This window comes from Eurypyga helias, unplaced genomic scaffold (assembly GCF_000690775.1).
Source record: "Eurypyga helias isolate BGI_N326 unplaced genomic scaffold, ASM69077v1 scaffold27521, whole genome shotgun sequence".
NCBI lineage: Eukaryota > Metazoa > Chordata > Aves > Eurypygiformes > Eurypygidae > Eurypyga > Eurypyga helias.
Genome location: NW_010231930.1, coordinates 66,268 through 85,054, shown reverse-complemented (window position 1 = coordinate 85,054; position 18,787 = coordinate 66,268). Strand labels below are relative to the sequence as shown.

Sequence of the window (18,787 nt, the reverse complement as noted above, 5' to 3'; positions counted from 1 at the left end):
CAATTCTTTGGGTTTTGAAGCCTGTTTTTTCTCATAGTTATCCTTCTGTTTTCACTTCTTCCTTATCTCTGAATAGTGAGTTCTACCGCTTCCTGTTTTCTTGCAAGCTAAATAACTTTCCAGTTTTAATAGGAAGTCAAAATCTGTACTAAAGTAGCTCTGTACCCTGCTGTCCTTCCCTGTCCTGTTAACTCTCTTTACTTTCTGAAATAAGAAACTGTCTTGTAATAAAAATTCCCCAGTAATCACAAAACTTGCTCACCTGGATGCATTTAGCTTTTGCCTAAGGATACCCTCACCCCTTTGACCTGGCAGAGAATTGTAGGAAGATTCTAAGAGATCTTTCCCATTGCAGCACCTTTGCTGCTAACTTAATTTTTATACAACAGTTTCCTGATTATTTTTCTCTTGCACATTTTTCTGAAGCATGTTTGTTCTCATGAAATGCAGCAAGTCTCCCTTCTCTTGCCTTTGACAATGCTTCTTAAACAGGCGGTCCCTTCTATGTCAGCATCCCAATAATAGTTACATAAAAATGTTGTCTGTGAAATCCTAAAATTCTCCCTGTGGCTTCTGCACGCTTGAATGTTTGACACATTCTCCCTTAATCCTTCTCTGTGGTTTGGTTTTTTTTTTTTTTTTTAATGGCACTGTTTGCACACTGTCTTTCTCTCTTCCCCATCAGATTCCATTCCTTTTACAAACATCCAGAAGGAAATTTTAAGTTGTCCTTGAAGATGTTTTCTTGAAAGGTTTCATGTAAATAAAATCCATCATTTTGGACACAATGAAAGCGTTAAAAATATTTTTAAATGGCTTCTATTGACTATATCTACATGGAGAAAAATGACCATGCCTGCTTTGTTAAATTATGTCATCTTTTCTTTAACGTGGGTGAAATTTTTGTAAACTATGAATATATTCTGCCATAGCAAGGTGGAGCTCTGGGCTGAAAAGGAAGGATCCCTGTCAATCTATTGCACTTCTATTCTTCATTACATGCTCTGGTCTTCTCATTTAAATATAAAGAAACATAAAATATTGCCATAATTCTTAAGTCTCTGTCAAAGCCGGGCTCTCTCTTTGCTGGCAGTTATATCTGAACAGGGATCAGTTTTATTCCCAGAAAATCTGTGTCATGAGGGTGACCAACCACATAAAAACAACTTTCTGTTGCTCATAACTCTGGAATGCTGACTGTTAACAATAAATGGAGCTAACGGGGCAGAAGCGAATGATAAGAACAGATTAAAACCATGGGCTTTATGGCAGTGTCCTGCATCCGCGCTATGGCATCCAACATCATTTTATCTCCGGATCAGGTGCTCTGGTCAGACTAAATGTTTTTGTTTTTATTTTTATCTGTTTGCAGTTCATACATCCTGTGACTCTTTGTGAACCACACCCTGGAATTCATTCTTTCCATCATTCTCTTTTCCCTCTTCTTTTTTTTCATGTGGTAACTGTTGGTTTTCCTCTTAGTAGCCAAAAGTAACATTTTATTGTTTTTTGTCATGGAAACACTCTAACTTGTTTTTGTTCCAGCCCTTGTGAAAGCATCTGATTAACTGAACTGGCATAAAGGAGAAAAGAAAATACACCCCTAACTGTAAAGACCATGGCTTTGACTGTGCCTTTTATTTTGAAACTGTGCAGAAGGCCATTGCCGAACAGTTAACAATGTAATGGAGACCCACAGACCTCAGATTTCCATCAATATTTCTTACCCATCTTTAATTCTCCTCTATCAGGTCAACTATAGGTGTTCAGCTAAGTTAATTTCTGAGGTAACACTACAGAAATCAGCAGGGTTTCTGTCAGAGCTGGGTTTGCTCCCCTTGCCTGTGGTGTGTAGATGGCCCCAGGGTGCACCAGGGATGATGTGGGAGGCTGGCCTGTGATGCTTTATTAGATGCATATTAGAAACTCCTGCTGTTTCCTCTGCCACATAGCTTCTCTGGGCTGGTTTAGATGATTAAGAGCATGTGTTCCAGCTCAATGTCATGCTGTGACTCTGACTCAGGGAGTATACCACAAACGCATTTTAAAATTCATATTTTGAACAGACTTCTGACAAATGCAGCTGTCTTTGGGCCTCACAAGCAGCCAAGCATTTAGGATTTTTCTGAAGACACTGAGCTTCCAGTGGACAAACATGCTTCTTCCCCAGACTGTGACTGCTTCCTTACAGCTTCTTAATCTGAGCTGTGATTTCATCCATTCTGACTTTCTTTTGAATGCCTTGAGAGGATCGATTGGACAGAGGAACCATTATCCATTCAAGTCACGCAGCCTCCCTGCAGAATGTAAAAAACTGCTGTCTCAGTCAAAATTAAAATGTTTAAGCTATTAAGCCTGTGTAATCAGCCACTAAAACAAAGTACAGTCTTCTGAACATCTAACAGGCTATGACATTTATTAAAAAAAAAAAAAAAATTATTTCTTCTGGGGAGGCAAGCTTCAGCTTCTGGGGTCTCACATCACCCTGGAGTCACTGAATATTTTTTCTAGTCTAAAAAAAAAAGGTCTTTCCCTTATATCTCTAATGGCAGAGCAGTGTCAGGCACCATGAGCAGCTAGTGAGCACACAATCAATCAAATTATGTAGCAATGCACTACACTTAGCCCTGGAGGTGGTGGGACTAGCTCAGCTGTTTGTAAGACTTGCTCTGATGTTTAGCTTGGACAGAATCCAAACTTTTTCTGAGGTTAAAAAGTATCCGGCAGAGCTTATTAAAATATTGAGTTTCTCCTCATCTAGAAGGGGTCAGAGGTAAAAGGGCCATATCAAAGGCTGGTTCGTAGAGTAGTGCTGCTTTCTGAGAGAGGTTCATGGGTTGCTTTTTTTGACCATTTCAATGTTCACCAGACTACTAAAATATAGGAACAGACTTGAGATGCTGTTGGTGGGAAAATCCTGATGGGATTTGTTGCCTTATCTTCTTATTCCCTGGTTTTGTTGTCAGAACTTCCTGTTCTCTAGTTTACTTCTAGGTTTTATACATAATATGTGCTGATACAATAAGAATCTATCTATTGCTAGTTCAGTTGTTGAAAGACAACAGCACACTTTATCTGTGTATCTCATTAATAGTTTTCACATTTGAGGTTACTGTCAAGCTGGCTTTTGCAGATGGTGTCCTACCAGAGACATACCAGTGTAAGGTGGGAGACCCTTAATATCGGGTGACATTTCATTAGCATGCAAGAAGCCAAGAAAATTCAGTCAAGGAAGGCAGTAGGCACCAAAATCATGTTTTCTAGTTCATAACTGCCTGAGGCGCACTCTTCTGAGTAGGGAATAATTACTCTTAAAAGTCAAAAACTGTCTTCTGTGGGAAATATATATGATATATATCCTTGGATCCAAAGAGTGTTATTAAAACATAGTTTACTTGACCAAAATCCTGTAGTCAATAAAATTGCAGATTTTTGTGTCTTATCAGAAAGTGTGATGAAATCTATCCCCAGTTTAAAAAACAGTCTTAACTGTGCTTTTAAACATAAAGGGTGCAAAATACCAGCACAAGTTCCTTCAAAGAGATAGAGTTTGTTTGCACAAGCACACAAAAAAAATCTGGTTTTATATCCCCAAAGAAACAAGGTGCTAACCCTGGAGGGATGGGGGAAGAAGAATGTGGCAGAATCCCCAAAGCAGAAAATTCTTATTTAATGAAAGGCTGTTTTGAAATCATCGGGAATTTCATACTTGTACCAGGTGATTCAGATACCAAGTAAACCTGCAGAGAAAATTACTTTATTAGCTACTTTACATTTCAAAATGTGGAATCACTTTCAATACTTACAGATTTTTTTTTTTTCTCCTAGCGAAACAGTTCTCATGTATTTTGTGTGCCAGACAGTCTCTTTCAAAAACTGTGACAGTGTTTCTTCCATTTCTAGGTCTATGGTGGCCCTGATTTCCTCTCCCCTAGACTAGCCCAGCTGTGTGTTTCAAGATCAGCACAGAACCCACTGCGAGTCTCTACTACTGGCAATTCAGCTGTTGTCCATTTCAAGACAGATGAGGCAGTGACAGGGAGAGGCTTTAATGTCTCTTGGCAAGAAAATCCGGGTGGTGAGTATACTGATTAACACCATGAAAAATTCAGGAAGTCTGAGAATTGATGATCAGCCATGCAAGCATTTAAAGTAGTCAAACAGCACAGGATTGAAAGCTGGAGGAGAATTTGGGTGTTACTGGTTTTGGTACACTAAAAGGTACTGAAAAACACACAGAGGAAAGAAATGTCTACCTAGCTGTTAGCTAGGCCTATTTCTGTATTTTGTAACAGTCTATTTTGTTGGGGTTTCTTCTCTACATAATTAATCAAGACATCCCTATAATCAGAAAAGAACTTCTGCATGCTAGGAGTTCTTCCCACCCACTCACCCACACAGAGTAATTTATTAGCTGAATGATGCTTTTGGTTTTAAACTGTAAAGTGAAAAATATCCTGAGGGCGTGGCTTAACTTGGAGAACTTGAACTCCAAAAATATTTGGAGTGATTAGTAAATACTTGAAGTCTATAAGGTTCATCTATCCCCCATGTGATTATTTGTTCAAAGCCTTATTGGTAATCGGTAAAAGAAGAGACAGGCTTAAAAGACCCCACCGCATGTCTCTGCATGGGAGTTCTTATGAAAAGGCCAATTATCGGAAATTAATTGCAATGAAAATTGAGGAGAGGCAGGTTTTAACTCCTGCAGTTTTGCTTGATTAAGTACACCGATTTATTAGTTTGTCAGGGTTTATATTTCCTTCTCACAAGTTTTACGAGAAAGGCACAAGGTCTTTTTTTTCAGTAAAAGAAATCTACAATAGTCTCTTGATTTAATCCCCTTCTAAGATCTGGCGGCTTATTTTTTCTGCTTAGGCCCCCTGAAGCTTTCTCATCCCTTTACAGCATCTTGCCTGTTGTACTCCAACCCCCCCCCAGCCTCTAAAATGCCCGCTCACCAGAATGAAGTAACGGTATAGTTATCCTGTCAGCAGGCTGTCTCCATCTACAGCAGTCCCACTGTTTTGCTCTCACGTTTCTCTGTCCCGTTACAGCATATAAAAGTTCATTTGTTTGTGTTAGTTCTATTGAAAACCCTGGCACTTCCCGCACAGGATCCATCATTCCAGGCTGTTTAGATATTCATGAACACTGGAGCTGCTCTGGTCAGAAATACCTGAGGGTGGAGTCTGCAGGAAGCCTTCAACTGCGTGGGTAGAGAAGTGGCTACTTGAGGCTTGTGATTGTTGTATTGCTCATGGGGAAAGTGGAGTCTTGCTATTTTCAGAAATATTTTTTTCACCCCGATGCTCAGCTAGGCCTATCATTGCTTTCTCAAAATGCTAGGTCTGTGGCATTCTTATGAATGGTGTTTTTGGTTGTTTTTACAGTACCTAGGATAGAGCGGTACCGGCCCTAATGCTTCAGTCTTTACTACCAGCCTGGGACTAGAAAGAAGCATTACTCACAAGCGTTGTTGTTGCATATTCATCAATAATGATAGTGTTACACTTTCCCGATAGTAATTTCCATTGATTTTTGTTGTGGACAGGACACTTCTTACAGTACTCATCTTACAGAATTTTAATGTAGAAAATATAAAGATGGAGCAGTTTAAAAATAGAGGTGGAATCTTGATAAACATAAACCAGCTTGTGATTAAAACTGATTATGTCTTTTTCAGGCTGTGGCGGTATTTTCCAAGCTACCAGTGGGGAAATCCATTCTCCAAACTACCCTCAACCTTACAATAACAACACAGACTGTTCTTGGGTTATCCAAGTTGACTACAGCCACAGAGTCCTTTTGAATTTCACGGATTTTGACATTGAAAATCACCATTCATGTAATTATGACAATGTTGCAGTAAGTAACAATAGAAATTTCAAAAGTTTCCTTAATGAGTCTGGTGAAATGCTTGCAAAAGAGGAAGCTTACTGTGCAACCTAAGCTGCAGTTGCTTTCAGGCTGGTAGTTGCATAGTCATATTTATTCACTGATGAGCTAAGGCTTAAATTTACAGGTAAATAGTTATGATATAGTTCCCTTTGCTTCACCATTGAAGCAGGCTTCACAAATGTATTTCTGCATTCTTCCAGGTTCCCACTTAACACCTGGAAGGATCTTTCCTTGAAAGCAGTGCTTGCTGCATCCTGGCACTACCTTTTTCATTTTGGTGGTGTGAGTTGTGGTTAGTACTGCAGGAATAACCTCATACATAGATGGCTGTTATTGTGACACCCTTTCCCATTTATAGTGCAGTTTACCAAAGCTTGCTCCAAGCCATAGGATGGACTGCCCACATATGTAACAGATTGCCCACACTGGTACAAACTCAGGAGGGAGGGAGGTCTGCATCCAGAAGAAATTCTGACTGGCTGATTTTCTTTGTGAATGCACAGTTTATTCAGGTGCTCCTCAGCTGTCTAATTGCTTCATTAGAGATGCTGCTCTCTTAAAAGCTTCACATTGCTTTGGTTTGTGAGCTTTTGTTGATGTCACAGAAATTCAAGTTGCTGCTCAATCAGTGCACGATGAAGAACTCTCCACGTCTCCACTTGGCCTTTTGGGAGCAGAGACATGAAATCCTGACCTTTGATGTCAGATTGCACTTCACTCAGTACAAAGGCATGTGTGATCAGTACCAGTCAGATAAAGCATAGTGGCTGTAGCCCAAAATCCAGCTTTCCTCTCCTTGATAAACTGTAATTCCCAGAGAACTCAATTTGGCATGAACTGAGACTCTTTTGAAAGCAGCATCAGTTTTAACAGCATCACCTCGTAAAGCTTTTTTGTACTGAACCAAAAAAAAGGGAAGGTGTCCCCATGTTGCTGAGCAGAACTGAAGATTTCATTTGGCCACAAAGGTTCTGTGTACAATGACTGTTCGATTTTTTTCTGGTTCTGAAGCTTAGGGAAATATGGTTACGTCTTTTTATTTGAATTGTTTCACTGCATCAGGGGGATCATTGAAAAGGAAGATCTATGGGAAAAGCTTCCAAGTCTGCTGTCATATCACACAAGAGTAGAAAATCAGATTACCTGACAGAACCACAGGCAATCTGAAATGGCAGTACTGGTAAAAATGCCAACGAAAATTTGCCCATTAAGGCTAAATTCTGAAAAGACCTGATATACACATTTCACTTTTAAACCTGATGTGAATGGATGTATGTACCTATCTAAATACTTCGTAGAGTACTCAGCAGCATGAGGTTCTTGCAGTTACAGGCACAGCTCCCCTTACCACAGCAGGCTGGATATGGGCACTAAGGTTTTTATAGCTGAAAGGCACCAGTCCTTTGGCTGGCAGAGGAGATGGCTGTGGCAGGGAACTCCTTGCATGAGCAGAGTTTGCAAACCAGTTCACTGCAGTGACAGCCCTTTTCCTCTGTTGCCATATGAGTATCTGTTGCTTGCTTCTCCTTTCTGGGTTTTTGGAGGGTGGTGGAGGAAGAAATTGCCCGTCAGCCCCAGCTGTGCAAACATGACTGAAGCAGCCATGTGAGCAGGGAGGGAGATTTAAATTTAATACAGGCCATCAGTCACTGCCCACTAAGTGGAGGGTGGTTTGAAAATGGATGAGGGAGAGTGCTGATTTGAAGCAAAGAGATAATGAAAGGCTCTGAGGTTCTAATGTATGAGGTAGAGAAGAGCTCTTCAGTGCTGATGTAGGGGGGCCAGTAAGGCAAGGAAGGAGTGGATAGGGTTTCTTTCTCTAGCTTGTATGCCAACAAGCAGAAAATCACTTGTTACCAACATCTGGACATGATTTGTGTTCGTGTCATTCCAAGGCTTGCTATATGCCTCACACAGTAATAGGAGAACAGAGTGAGGGGTCAGAGAGTGCCTGGAAGTATAGAAGTAGATGTCTCACTGTGAATGGTTTAGGAATTGCATTCCAAAAACTGCGTAAATGGAAAATATGGGCAGCTAAGGAAGCTGGTGGTTGTTTTTCTCCCTCTCTGGTATAGGAACAACTACTGTGTATGAGTAACAGTGGTTCCACCCTTTTCTATTTCTTACATTTTTACATATCTTTATGGATTTTATTTGCTCTATGAGTTCTCCTGGGGGTCCCCTCCACCCTTGAGTGTAGCAGTGGCCTTTTCCTTCATCCTTCCCCTTCTTGATCCAGTCATTTTTCCCGCGTTATGACTCAAGATTTTTTTTTAATATTTCTACCGTAAATTCCTTTCTACGGGGAACACACAAAAATGTATTTTTTTCCTGTGATGTTTTCCATTGCAAATTTGCTATGTGAGCAAAATGGAGGGAGGGAGAATAATCATGTCTGCTGCTTTTTAGCTATGCTACAACTCCAAAAAGCCCAATGCATTTTTTAGTTCTGCTCAATGTTTTCACATGTGAATCTGAGCACAGATCAGGGCTCAGCCAAGTTAATTCTAAGCTCGTAGTGGTTGCCCACGGTGTAACTGCTCTGAGCTCCCTCTAGAGTCAATGGATGGAGTGCGCAGAGAGCAGCCCAGGCCACCAAAAAGCACTTTCTTCATTCACTTAGCTGCCTAAATATAGTTGATTCCTCAGTTTCTAAGCCTCAGTTCTGTACCTTAGCTGTTCTCAGAGCAGATGAACATCTCTTCATCTGCTAGATAAGGATGTATAGCTTTTACTTTCTCTGATCCCAAGTATAACGCGGTGATATTCTGTAGAAAGCATAAGATCTTTGAGAACGCTTTTTGCTGTCACTGTAACCATACATAAGGAATAAATTTTTAATTTCTCCTTGTGTACCAGCCCATTTCTATCTGGAGAGTGTGCCTTACAACAAACAAATTTGTTTCTTTGAAGGAAAATAGAGGGAAAACAATAGTGAATGCACTAATCCCTGTATTTTTTGCCCATGTGTTTGATGAATATTGCGTCTGATGCTACACCAGGAGTGTAGTTCAGCAAGCATTTCAAGCGTTTGGAGACTCGAGAACGACATGGCTAGGAAGGCAGTGCTTATAGCGCAAGGCACTGAAAAGGGGAGGGAGAAGTAGTTTACTCTTTTCAGTGGATTGTATTAAGGATTATTTTTCTTTCCTGTTGTACTATAACAAGTAGTACACAGGAATGTAGAAATGTAAGCCTCTGGGAGCTAGAGAGGAAGTATGACTTCATTTATTCCAGGTGCTGGCAGGAAAAATCTGCCAAGAGAGGACAGCTAGAAATAAGTGGAGTTTTCATGGCTCAGAAGACAAAAAATTATCTTCTTTTTGTCATGTGCTTTTGCAAAATGCAGAACACATTTGAACAAGAAGGCAATGAGTCACTCAGTTATGCTCCTTGTGGGATGGGAAGAGAAGAGCAAATTGCTGCTATGCATAGTGCAAATGAAAACTTGGCTTTTAAGTAAGCAGATGCATCATTTTCCTTTACTCATGCAACCACAGAAATGCATTTCTCAGATTTTTTCAAAATAACGAAGAAGCTCCAGAGACACACAACTTTTTCCTGAAGCAGTGTGTGAATATTGTGGTTTCTGATCTAAATCCAACACTGCAATCGTCCCTGTAAAATAGTTAAAGCTAATAAACAACAGGTGAGCAAAAATGATGCAACCATGTAATATCCATATGTTACTCTTGCTGCTTAAACTGTAGCTGCCATAATTCCCAAGAGTTGCTGCTGTGTCTCACTTATGCTGAACTGTTGCTTGCATCAGTTTTTTAGCAAGTATAAAGTCTTGAAATGATTACTGGTTTTCTGAAAGAAGACACAGTACTATTCTTCCAAGCAAGCTGCCCAGAAACAGCAAATACACTTGATTTAGAAAACACTCCTCTGACTTCATGCTCTTCTCCCAGTATTACCACAGAAAGACTTCTTTATTTCAGAAAGCTCTTGTGATGAAATGCCTCCTTAGTGTCCTATGTTACTTGTCCTTAACATCTTCTCAAATGAGAAAGCTCAACTACTAGAGTCTCATAACAGTCCATGTGTCGATGGTCGTATCATCAGCTGTGCAGATCCATCAAACACAGCAGTTTACAGGAACTGTAGTCAGGCCCTCTCTCTACACCCTGTCAATGCAATGCTTATTCTCAGTTCTGGCATTTCAGATAAAATCCTCACACTACTGTCTGGGAAAAGATGGTACCTTAATTCCTAAGGGTTATTTTGTTAGTTATAACTTTTTTTTCACATTCCATGGTCTGTGGTTGTAACTCCAGGCAGTCTGATTTATACACCGAATGTATGTGCAGAGGAAGAATAAACACTGCACACTATGTATTAAGGGGCTGATTGTGGCAGGATGCCAAGAAGGAAGAAAAGGTTGAATGGATGGATATGTTGGGTCTCTTTACCAGGTACTCATTTTTACAGACATCGCAGCACGCTTAATAAGGTCCCACACAGCTCGCTAGTGTTATAGGCCCAAGGGCAAATGTTTAATTCATGAATACAGCATTGGCTATGTAGGGTATATCCGGGGATTAAGCAAGAGTTTTGTCCTTTGTTTCTCAGCTCCAAGGTTCATTTGAGACAGGTCACCTTTCTCTCAGCTACTGTTTTTATATATATATTTTTTTTCACTAATGTGCTCAAAGGCCTTTGAATACTGCAGGCAGAAACATTTCATTGTGTCATACAGCCTCATTAGAAATTTTTAATTCATCAGTGCTGCAGTTCACAGACTTGCTGGAATTTGAGACTTTTGAAAGTAAAGAAGACAATAAGAAGTACATTTCTCCTACCCCTGTGGCATTATTTTGCTCAGGCCTTTGTGTAGCTTTTAACATCCTAGCACCCGAATATCTTCCAATCCTCCTATCCATATTTTTTATCCATAATTTTCTCCAATTTGCTATAGGAAGCTGAGTCACAGGTTATATTAATTGACATGCCTACGGTAATGCAGGACGTTAATGCTGAAACAGGAAATGAATTCAACTCTTGTTGCTACCCAGTAGCCCAAAGGCTCTTCCTCTGCGGGTCATGCAACTGTGCTGATGGCTCCAGCGCTCATCCCTTCTGAAACCAGGCACAAGGGCTCTGAGACTGGCCCAAGGCTCCAGACACAGCAGCAAGTCACATCTGCTGGAGCGCTAGGAAAGATTAGCGGGAGACTCGGAGACTGTGGCTGTTTTTCCCTCTGTGTGGTTTCTCTTGTTATAATTTTGATGTCACTTAAGCTAGAAACTCATGGGTTTTAATTTTGCTATCCTTTTCTTCCTGATTGTGAAACAGAGAGGAAGGAAACAAAATTATCAGCTGTAAGGGGAAGAAAGAGAAGGAAGGCATTTGTAGTGAAATTAAAAGTGAAGTTTTGTAAAACCATCTTTGCTTTCTTCTCCATTTTTTTTTTTTCACTTTGCTTTACCCCCTGCTTAAATAACACTTCGGGTACATGTGTGTAATTCAGCATCCTAAAGCTATTATAAAGCACAGATATATGGACTCTGATCCTTGATGTTGGGTACATGTATCTAAAATCCTCAATCCTAGTGTCTTCTCTCTATATACACGGTCATAGCTCCCAGTGGTGCACTAGTTGCATGTTAGGGACAATTTAGAAGTCTTTTCTGAGGCAAGATCTGGGGTTTAACTGAATAAAAGCTACGTGGAAACTCAAGTTAGTCCTTAACAGAAAAAAATAAAGGTATGGGGATATCTGGATTGTTAAAGGAGAGTTATGTACAAACCAGTAGACACACAGAGGAAGATGGTTACTTGATGCATTTTGATTATAAAGGCTAAAGTAGCTTCAGCCTGAAAGACAAACATTTTTTGGAAATGGCCACAGAATTAAGATAGGCAATGCGTAGTTTGTTTGCATTGCCCATACCAGTGCTGTATCAGGATCAAAATATATGAAACATGAGAGAGAGAATAAAATAAAAGTCTTCTCATTATTCCTATTGAAACCAAGTATTTCGTTTGATCGTTTCATAACAGGTATTTGATGGCCCTAGCAATGAAGCACCACTTCTTAGAAAACTCTGTGGAACACAGCATCCTCCTCCTATCACATCCTCCAAGAATCTGATGTACATCCGGCTGCGCTCTGATACAACCATCCATCACCGGGGCTTCAGCGCTCGTTTTACTGAAGGTAATTTTTTCATTTACATTAATGGATATTTATCTAATCAACAGTTTGTTTGCATGAGACACAATCTTTTAGCACAGCTGATAATTGGAAGTGGTTTTTTTCTATACATGCAGTGTACCAGTGTGTATCTTTAACAGAACTGAATTTTTCCCAATTATAGATTAAAGAATTTAAAATCTAAGAATCATCTTAGATTCTTTGACTGGGGACAAAATGTCATTTTTATAGTAAGGCATCAGCACACACCAACTCTTATTCCTCCTCCCTAGAGGGTTAGCTACCCGTAACTGTCCTGAGAAAAATCTGCAGCTGGCGGTTTCCACAGGCCTAGTGACAAAATCACATTTTTATGTGTCTATCCATGTGCATGAATCCGAAAAGCTGTAGAATTCTGCGTGGTGCTTGATGAAGTCCATGGATTCAGGCCTGCAAACCCTGCCAAACATCAACTGTCCGATTTGTGGAGGACTAATTGGTATTTTACCTGGTTTCCTTTTTAATGAAAAATGGCGCCAACTGGACAGAATTTCTGATGAAATTACATACCATTTGACAATTGGGGATTTTCTTTTGTTTTCTCACAATAACTTTGGAAACTTTTTTTCCCCAAGATACAGGTCCATTTCCTTTTTGCAGAGAAAAGCCCTTTCTCTCATTTTCTTCTTGGGATTCTTTTCACTGTCAATTAGTACTTTACCCAGAATTTGTTTTTCTTTGAAAATATTGTGAAAAAGTATACAGAAAAGGAGGAATATGCATCAGCAAAAATCTCAGGAACTCCAATTATTGAGGTACTAGTTACATACCTAGTTAGGTATTTCTGACTATGAGTTATGAGAGCCTAGTCTGTTAAACATTCTCAGAACACATTTTCTGGATTAGGCCCTGCACAAAACATGCCTGGTGAGCAAGTGCTCCCTACCTAGGATGTAGGCTACCCGTCTTCCCACTTATTGAGAAAATGCTGTCAGTCCCATCTCCTGCTGGATGTTTTAGGCATCCCAGCAAGATAAATGAATCTGTGTCTTTGGTGCCTAACTCCCCACCCTGCGCATGAAAGCGGCAGTGTGTTAAGCTCAGATCTGGAGGGTTACGATGAGCCAGAATGCTCAGAAATGAGTCATGGCATCACTCAGCTCTGTTAGCCAAAGTTATGCAGACAGTCAAGCTGTTGCATACGTGCAACATTCCACACAACTGCAGGTATCTTGATGCACGAGGATCATGCCAGTGCAGTGTGATGTGTGATGCCATCCTTGGGCATTGGAAGATTTCTTATGAATTTTCTTTCCATCCTAGTGGCCAACACAGGGAAATGGTCAGAGAAATGGATGTGTGATCGCACTAGCCTGAAACAAAGTTATTTTGGCCCCAAGATTGCTCTTCTGGGCTATGAAGAGCTGATAAAGATGAGGTCTGTTCCCAAGTCACTCTGTCTTCTCTCAGATGGTCAGCCAGGTGCAGCATGGCCTGTGGGTCCAGGTCAAGAAAGTACATCCAGTGCTGGGCGCTAATCCTGAAGTCTCTTCTTTGGATAAATTACTGTCATGAATTTATCCTCATTTCACATTGACGTAGCATGTTACATTTTATACATTCACTTGCACTACAGAATTTAAGATATGTGGTTTTATATATAGATATCTATGTGTGCTTATGTGTGTCTATGTGTTTTATTCTAAAGCATGCGGAAGTTTTATAGAGTCAGATTCAGTTGGGGCAGCCATTTCCTCTCCTCTGTATCCTGCTAAATACCCGAACAATCAGAACTGCAGCTGGATTATTCAAGCTCAGGAACCATGTAAGTAAAAACATCTTTTGTAGTTAGCTGGGATGACTAATATCCTCATCTTCTTTTCTGTAATAACAATACAAAATTCCTTCTTTATTTCTCTAGGAAGTTCTGCATCCTGGTAGTTGGAGAGTGTGGCTCTCCTGATCTGTCCTAAATCAGATTTCAGTGTAGAAGATTTAGTGCATAGTGAGGAAAAGTTTACAGCTTTGTCATCTTGGCTGATGTACTGTGACCCAAGTGTTGCAATTACAAATGAGGCGTTGAATACTATGTGAAGTTGGATTAGTCCGTGAGAAAATCTAAGTGCTTATATGTAATTAAAGCACTTGTGTTTAGCTGCTCTTATTTTGCTCTGGACTTTTTCAAGCTGGAGTTGTGTTAGATCAAATCTATACTGTTAACTTAAAAAAAGGAAATGTCAATTAATTAATGAGAAAAGGCACAGAGGAATTTCAATTTCAAATATAAACAAAACAAAACAAAAAAACCCCCACCTTGGTCCAACCTGCCTAGATACAGTTTCAGACATTTGTGTCTAATTTTATACAGCTTTATGATTGATTATAGAACACCAAATGTTTTCCAACAGAAACTGGTATTACCTTTATGTTGTACAAGATTCCTAAAAAATATTTACTGTTGGGTAACAGTACCCAGGAAACATAATTTAAAATAAATGTTTATTTTTAATAGCAACTACTGAACTTGAGTTGTTCATCTGATATTTAGCCATTGTTGTTAAAAACATAGAATGTCCCAACCACATTTACAAGTTTATTTTGATAAGTTATAAAATCAACATCAATTTGCTGAAGAAAACACCAAAACGAACCAGGACATAAGCAGTACTCTTTTTTAGCACAGGTTCTTACACAAGTACATGAAAAGGACATCATCAAAGCTCTTCCTCATCTACATAATATTTATTTTTAAAGACAATTTTTTCCTGGACCCAGGTTGAAAACTCATACATAACTGTTACTGAATTACATCAGTATGAGACCAGGAAAATGCTGTATAAGAAGTGGCCTGTGTATATAGGGACTTCCCTCCACTTACTGCCAGGGCTGCTACACGTTCCACGTAGACGTGGCTTCGTTATACCACTCACGCAGCATGACGGGGCATAGCCAGATACAGTAGATGTGGCCAGTGGCAAACCACAGCAGAGTTCCTGCTCTGCTTTTACTGAGAAGGCCAGCAAGTCTCCTGCTCTTGCCACCCACTGTTTCCCCTTTCTGCTTTGTGTCCCGAGGACCCGCATTGATAGCGGAGCGGTAATTGATTGACCGGACAGGACACAATGAGTGTTGAACATGCAGGCGGTGCAGCTGAATGCCAGGCAGTGGCACCCTGCTGAATGCAGCGCCTCAGTCCATGTCTGTCATTTCAGTTTATTCTAGCTAATTAATTGTAGCCCAGAATGAAGCAAAATATTTGTGTCAAACTCAAGCTTGGTCAATGTGAGAGAAAACATAGTTATCATTTATATCATGAGACACTTTCTGACCCGCTTGAGCTGTGTAGGAGCTCTAAGGCTAGGAGCAGCTACTGTCACAGAGTGGTGGTGAGGACAGCCGCCTTCTTCCATTTGTGACTTCACCTTTGTTCATATCGAACAAGCAAGAGCAATACGAGGGTCAAAAACACCCTGAGTCAAAAATCCTCTTTTTCAGGATGTAGCCTATAGTCCAAGGGTGTGGAAAATCCAATTCTGTACAAATGTAGCTGAGGGTAGTTAATGATCCTTTAACCAGTCCAATTGATGTATGTGGAACGTTACAAAACCATGGAAGAACCAGCTCTTTCTAAGCCTGGAGCAGGGCAGCATCAATTCACATTTTGTCCGGATCCATGGTATAGATTGTGAAGGGACAGAAGGTCATGGATGTGTAGAAATAAGTTTTGTTGCTGAATATATGTAGATTTTCCATGTTGTATTTGCTTACATTTTCAGTATATAATGAAGCTGCTTGGATTCTAGGAAATTTAGATTCATGTGTATGTGTTAAATCCTGTGCTTCTAATGTCAGCTGTACTAGCAAGTACTGAAATATGAAAAGATTTCCCAGGACCTCTGCAGTAAGGGTTAATGCACTTCCATCAAATTCACTCCACATATCAGGGAATAAACTGCTTCGGATGTTAAGCTTTGTGGGAACTGATTGACTTCAGGGGAGAAAAGAAAGGATGGTACATTTCTTTACATGTAATTATTTTTCTGTGTAATGCCAAACTTCTCAAAGTTTTTACTCTTTGCTATTGCCAGTCAACCACGTCACACTCTCATTCACCGACTTCGATATCGAAAGCAGTAGACAAAACTGTACAACGGATTTTGTCGAGATTTTGGATGGGAATAACTACGAGGCTCCTCTTCAAGGTATTGTACCTTGCCCTTATTTATTTCATATGTAGAGCTACACTTGAGGGAAGCAGGAGGAGGTCTTCTGTGAGTGTCCTCCTTCTTCATGGAGTTTTTTCTCATAAAGGAAGCTCCTTGGCCACTCTGGCCAGAGGAGACTGGGAGTGGAGGGTAAGTCTTCATTCATTGTGAGTGGCACAGTCCTCCCACGCTCTGACTGTATTCCTCCTAACCTGCAGTTTGGAGTTGACTCCAGCTGCCTTTTCCTTCCTCCTCAGCTGAACAATATTGGGAAACAAGCAATTCAGTTTCAGCTGAATTCCCAGTTAACTGTAGAAAAACATAACGTAACCCACACTCATAAGCACAGTCCACACTAAACACAAGTGAAGAAAACTAGATTTCTGGGAGCAGAAAATGGATTTTCCTCAAGCCCTGGAAAGCCTGATTTTCTGCTTGTTCCTGAATTTTCTACAGCTTTCTCTCAATAAAGAGATGTTCAGAGCCACCACCTTCAAGTGGCAGGAGCAGCCTCGAGCAGAAAAATTCAGTGCTTATGCTGTCAGGAAGCCATGAGAGAGCCCTGGCTACAGGGTAGGCCTGACTCCCCTCACATACCCAGGGTTGCCTCAAATTCCTTTCTAGAAAATTCTGAATATCTGTGTCTGATTATGCTTTCCCTTAGTCTACTTTTGTGTATGCTTTTTTTTTTTCCCCTCCCCAAGACTGGGGCTGCACTCAATTTAAATGGTTTGTAACGACGCACAGAATTCATTTTTTTGGTCTCCTACCCTTGGCTTTCACTTGGCAAGAGGACCAGGATACTAACTGCTAACTTTTTTTTTTTTTTTTTTTTTTTAATGTTAGATGCCTTTTCAGTAGATCATGATTCATAAAATCCTTGTATTACAGTCCATTACAGGAGAACTAGTCTGTTCCTTGTCACGTGTTTTTTTCATCAGAAACCAGTTGAGTGAAATGGATACTTCTGTTGGATATATTTGATGGGATTTTTTTTTTTTTTTCCAATTAGGCTGTAATTTCTGGATACAGTGAACACAAAGGAACTCAGTGACAGAATAGTCAGTGACTAGGGTATCTGGAGTGCAGGAGGTTCTTCCTCTGTTAAAAAAAAATTGCCACCAGAGTTGTGTTCTGTGCTAATGAAATGGAGTATTTAATTTTTATGTAAATTGAATTGAATTGACAACTGCAATTGTAAGCAATAAATGTTACTTCTGGGTGCTGTCAGGTATTAACCCCAAGTGTTAAATTAGCAATAGTAATTACATGCTGAAATCTCCTTTTTCACTCTCTGACTTGTTCTCTTTCAGGCCGTTACTGTGGCACTACTATACCGCATCCTATCACTTCTTTTGGTAATGCCTTGGTGGTAAACTTCATCTCCAACAACAACACTACTGCTAGGGGCTTCCATGCCACCTATGCTGCATCATCATCATGTAAGTCTGTGTGGCAGGTGTTGCTGCCTTATGCCTTTGACGTTTAAGAAACTGTACAGAACAGATCCTGCATATCTCTGTCTTTCCGACATTCCCTCTTTTAAAATCCCTTATTGCCCTTCCTTTTTTTGGCCAAGGTCTCAGCAAGTATATCCACAAGCCAAAGAAAAGGAGACGAGGAGAAATGCTTTCTTGATTAGCAAATGCTTTGGCTCTGTCAAGGTATATTTTTAATGTCATCCTTCTCAAGCCTCTGCTATCTCCTTCTTGTTGCAGCCTGTGGGGGTACTTTCCACATGGACAGAGGAGCTTTCAACAGCCCTGGCTATCCCGAGCCATATCCGCTGAACACCGAGTGTGTCTGGAGGATTCTCAGCTCCCCTGGCAACCGGCTCCAGCTGTCCTTCATGTAAATGCATTGCCAGGGGTTGTTATTCAGCTCTTTAACAGACCTGAAGGAAGGATGCTCTGTGTTTATTAGGAAATGTAATTACCAGATGATAAAGCTGAAACATGTTTTCAGAGTAACTTGGAAAGAGAACACAGCAGTGGTTAGTGGCAGCTTGCAATCAGTGTTCTCCTGTCTTTGTCATTGCTTATATTAAGGCATAGGCAGCATTATATAAATAGGTGGTTTATTGTTTGAGCAACATGGGATGCTGAAGAAGCCAATTCTTGCACACTTACAAACAAGAAGAGGAAATTTAGCATTGCTCTGCCTTTTCTTTACAAAGGAAATTACTGCCAGATTCATTGTAGTATTTATTGTATAGCTGGGTAATATAAAGGGCCAAATACTCCACAGATTGTAGGGTTAAAATGAATATGAAACTCTCAAATTTCTCCAACAATTATAGCAGTGGTTGTACAACAGGGGCCAGGAGAGTATCTGAAGGAATTTTGTTTTCCCTTCAGCAAAGTAACTTTCCTTTGAAAACTTCTGACAGGAAAGTCACGCGTGATCCACAGAACAATGTGGAGTCCTTTACCAGGGTCGTAAGGTTGTTCTTTACCCATGATGTGGATTTCTGAGCCTCTCCGTTTCCTGGCATCAAAAAGTGGCTGCTGCCAAGAAGGAGAGCTGTGAACATTTGCAAAGC

At 40.3% G+C, this 18,787-nt stretch overlaps 1 protein-coding gene across 1 annotated transcript in view; it reads left to right on the top strand.

The window, feature by feature from the left end:
- The window catches only part of LOC104516813 (cubilin-like), a gene marked incomplete at its 5' end in the record, with an annotated part of 105,659 nt that overhangs the window by 27,981 nt on the left and 58,891 nt on the right, over nt 1-18,787 (top strand). The window contains 7 exons of the mRNA XM_010161265.1: nt 3,904-4,078; nt 5,687-5,868; nt 11,908-12,064; nt 13,749-13,865; nt 16,129-16,242; nt 17,559-17,687; nt 17,964-18,096. Of these exons, the coding sequence (XP_010159567.1) occupies nt 3,904-4,078; nt 5,687-5,868; nt 11,908-12,064; nt 13,749-13,865; nt 16,129-16,242; nt 17,559-17,687; nt 17,964-18,096 (1,007 nt within the window). The remainder of the gene's footprint in view (nt 1-3,903; nt 4,079-5,686; nt 5,869-11,907; nt 12,065-13,748; nt 13,866-16,128; nt 16,243-17,558; nt 17,688-17,963; nt 18,097-18,787) is intronic.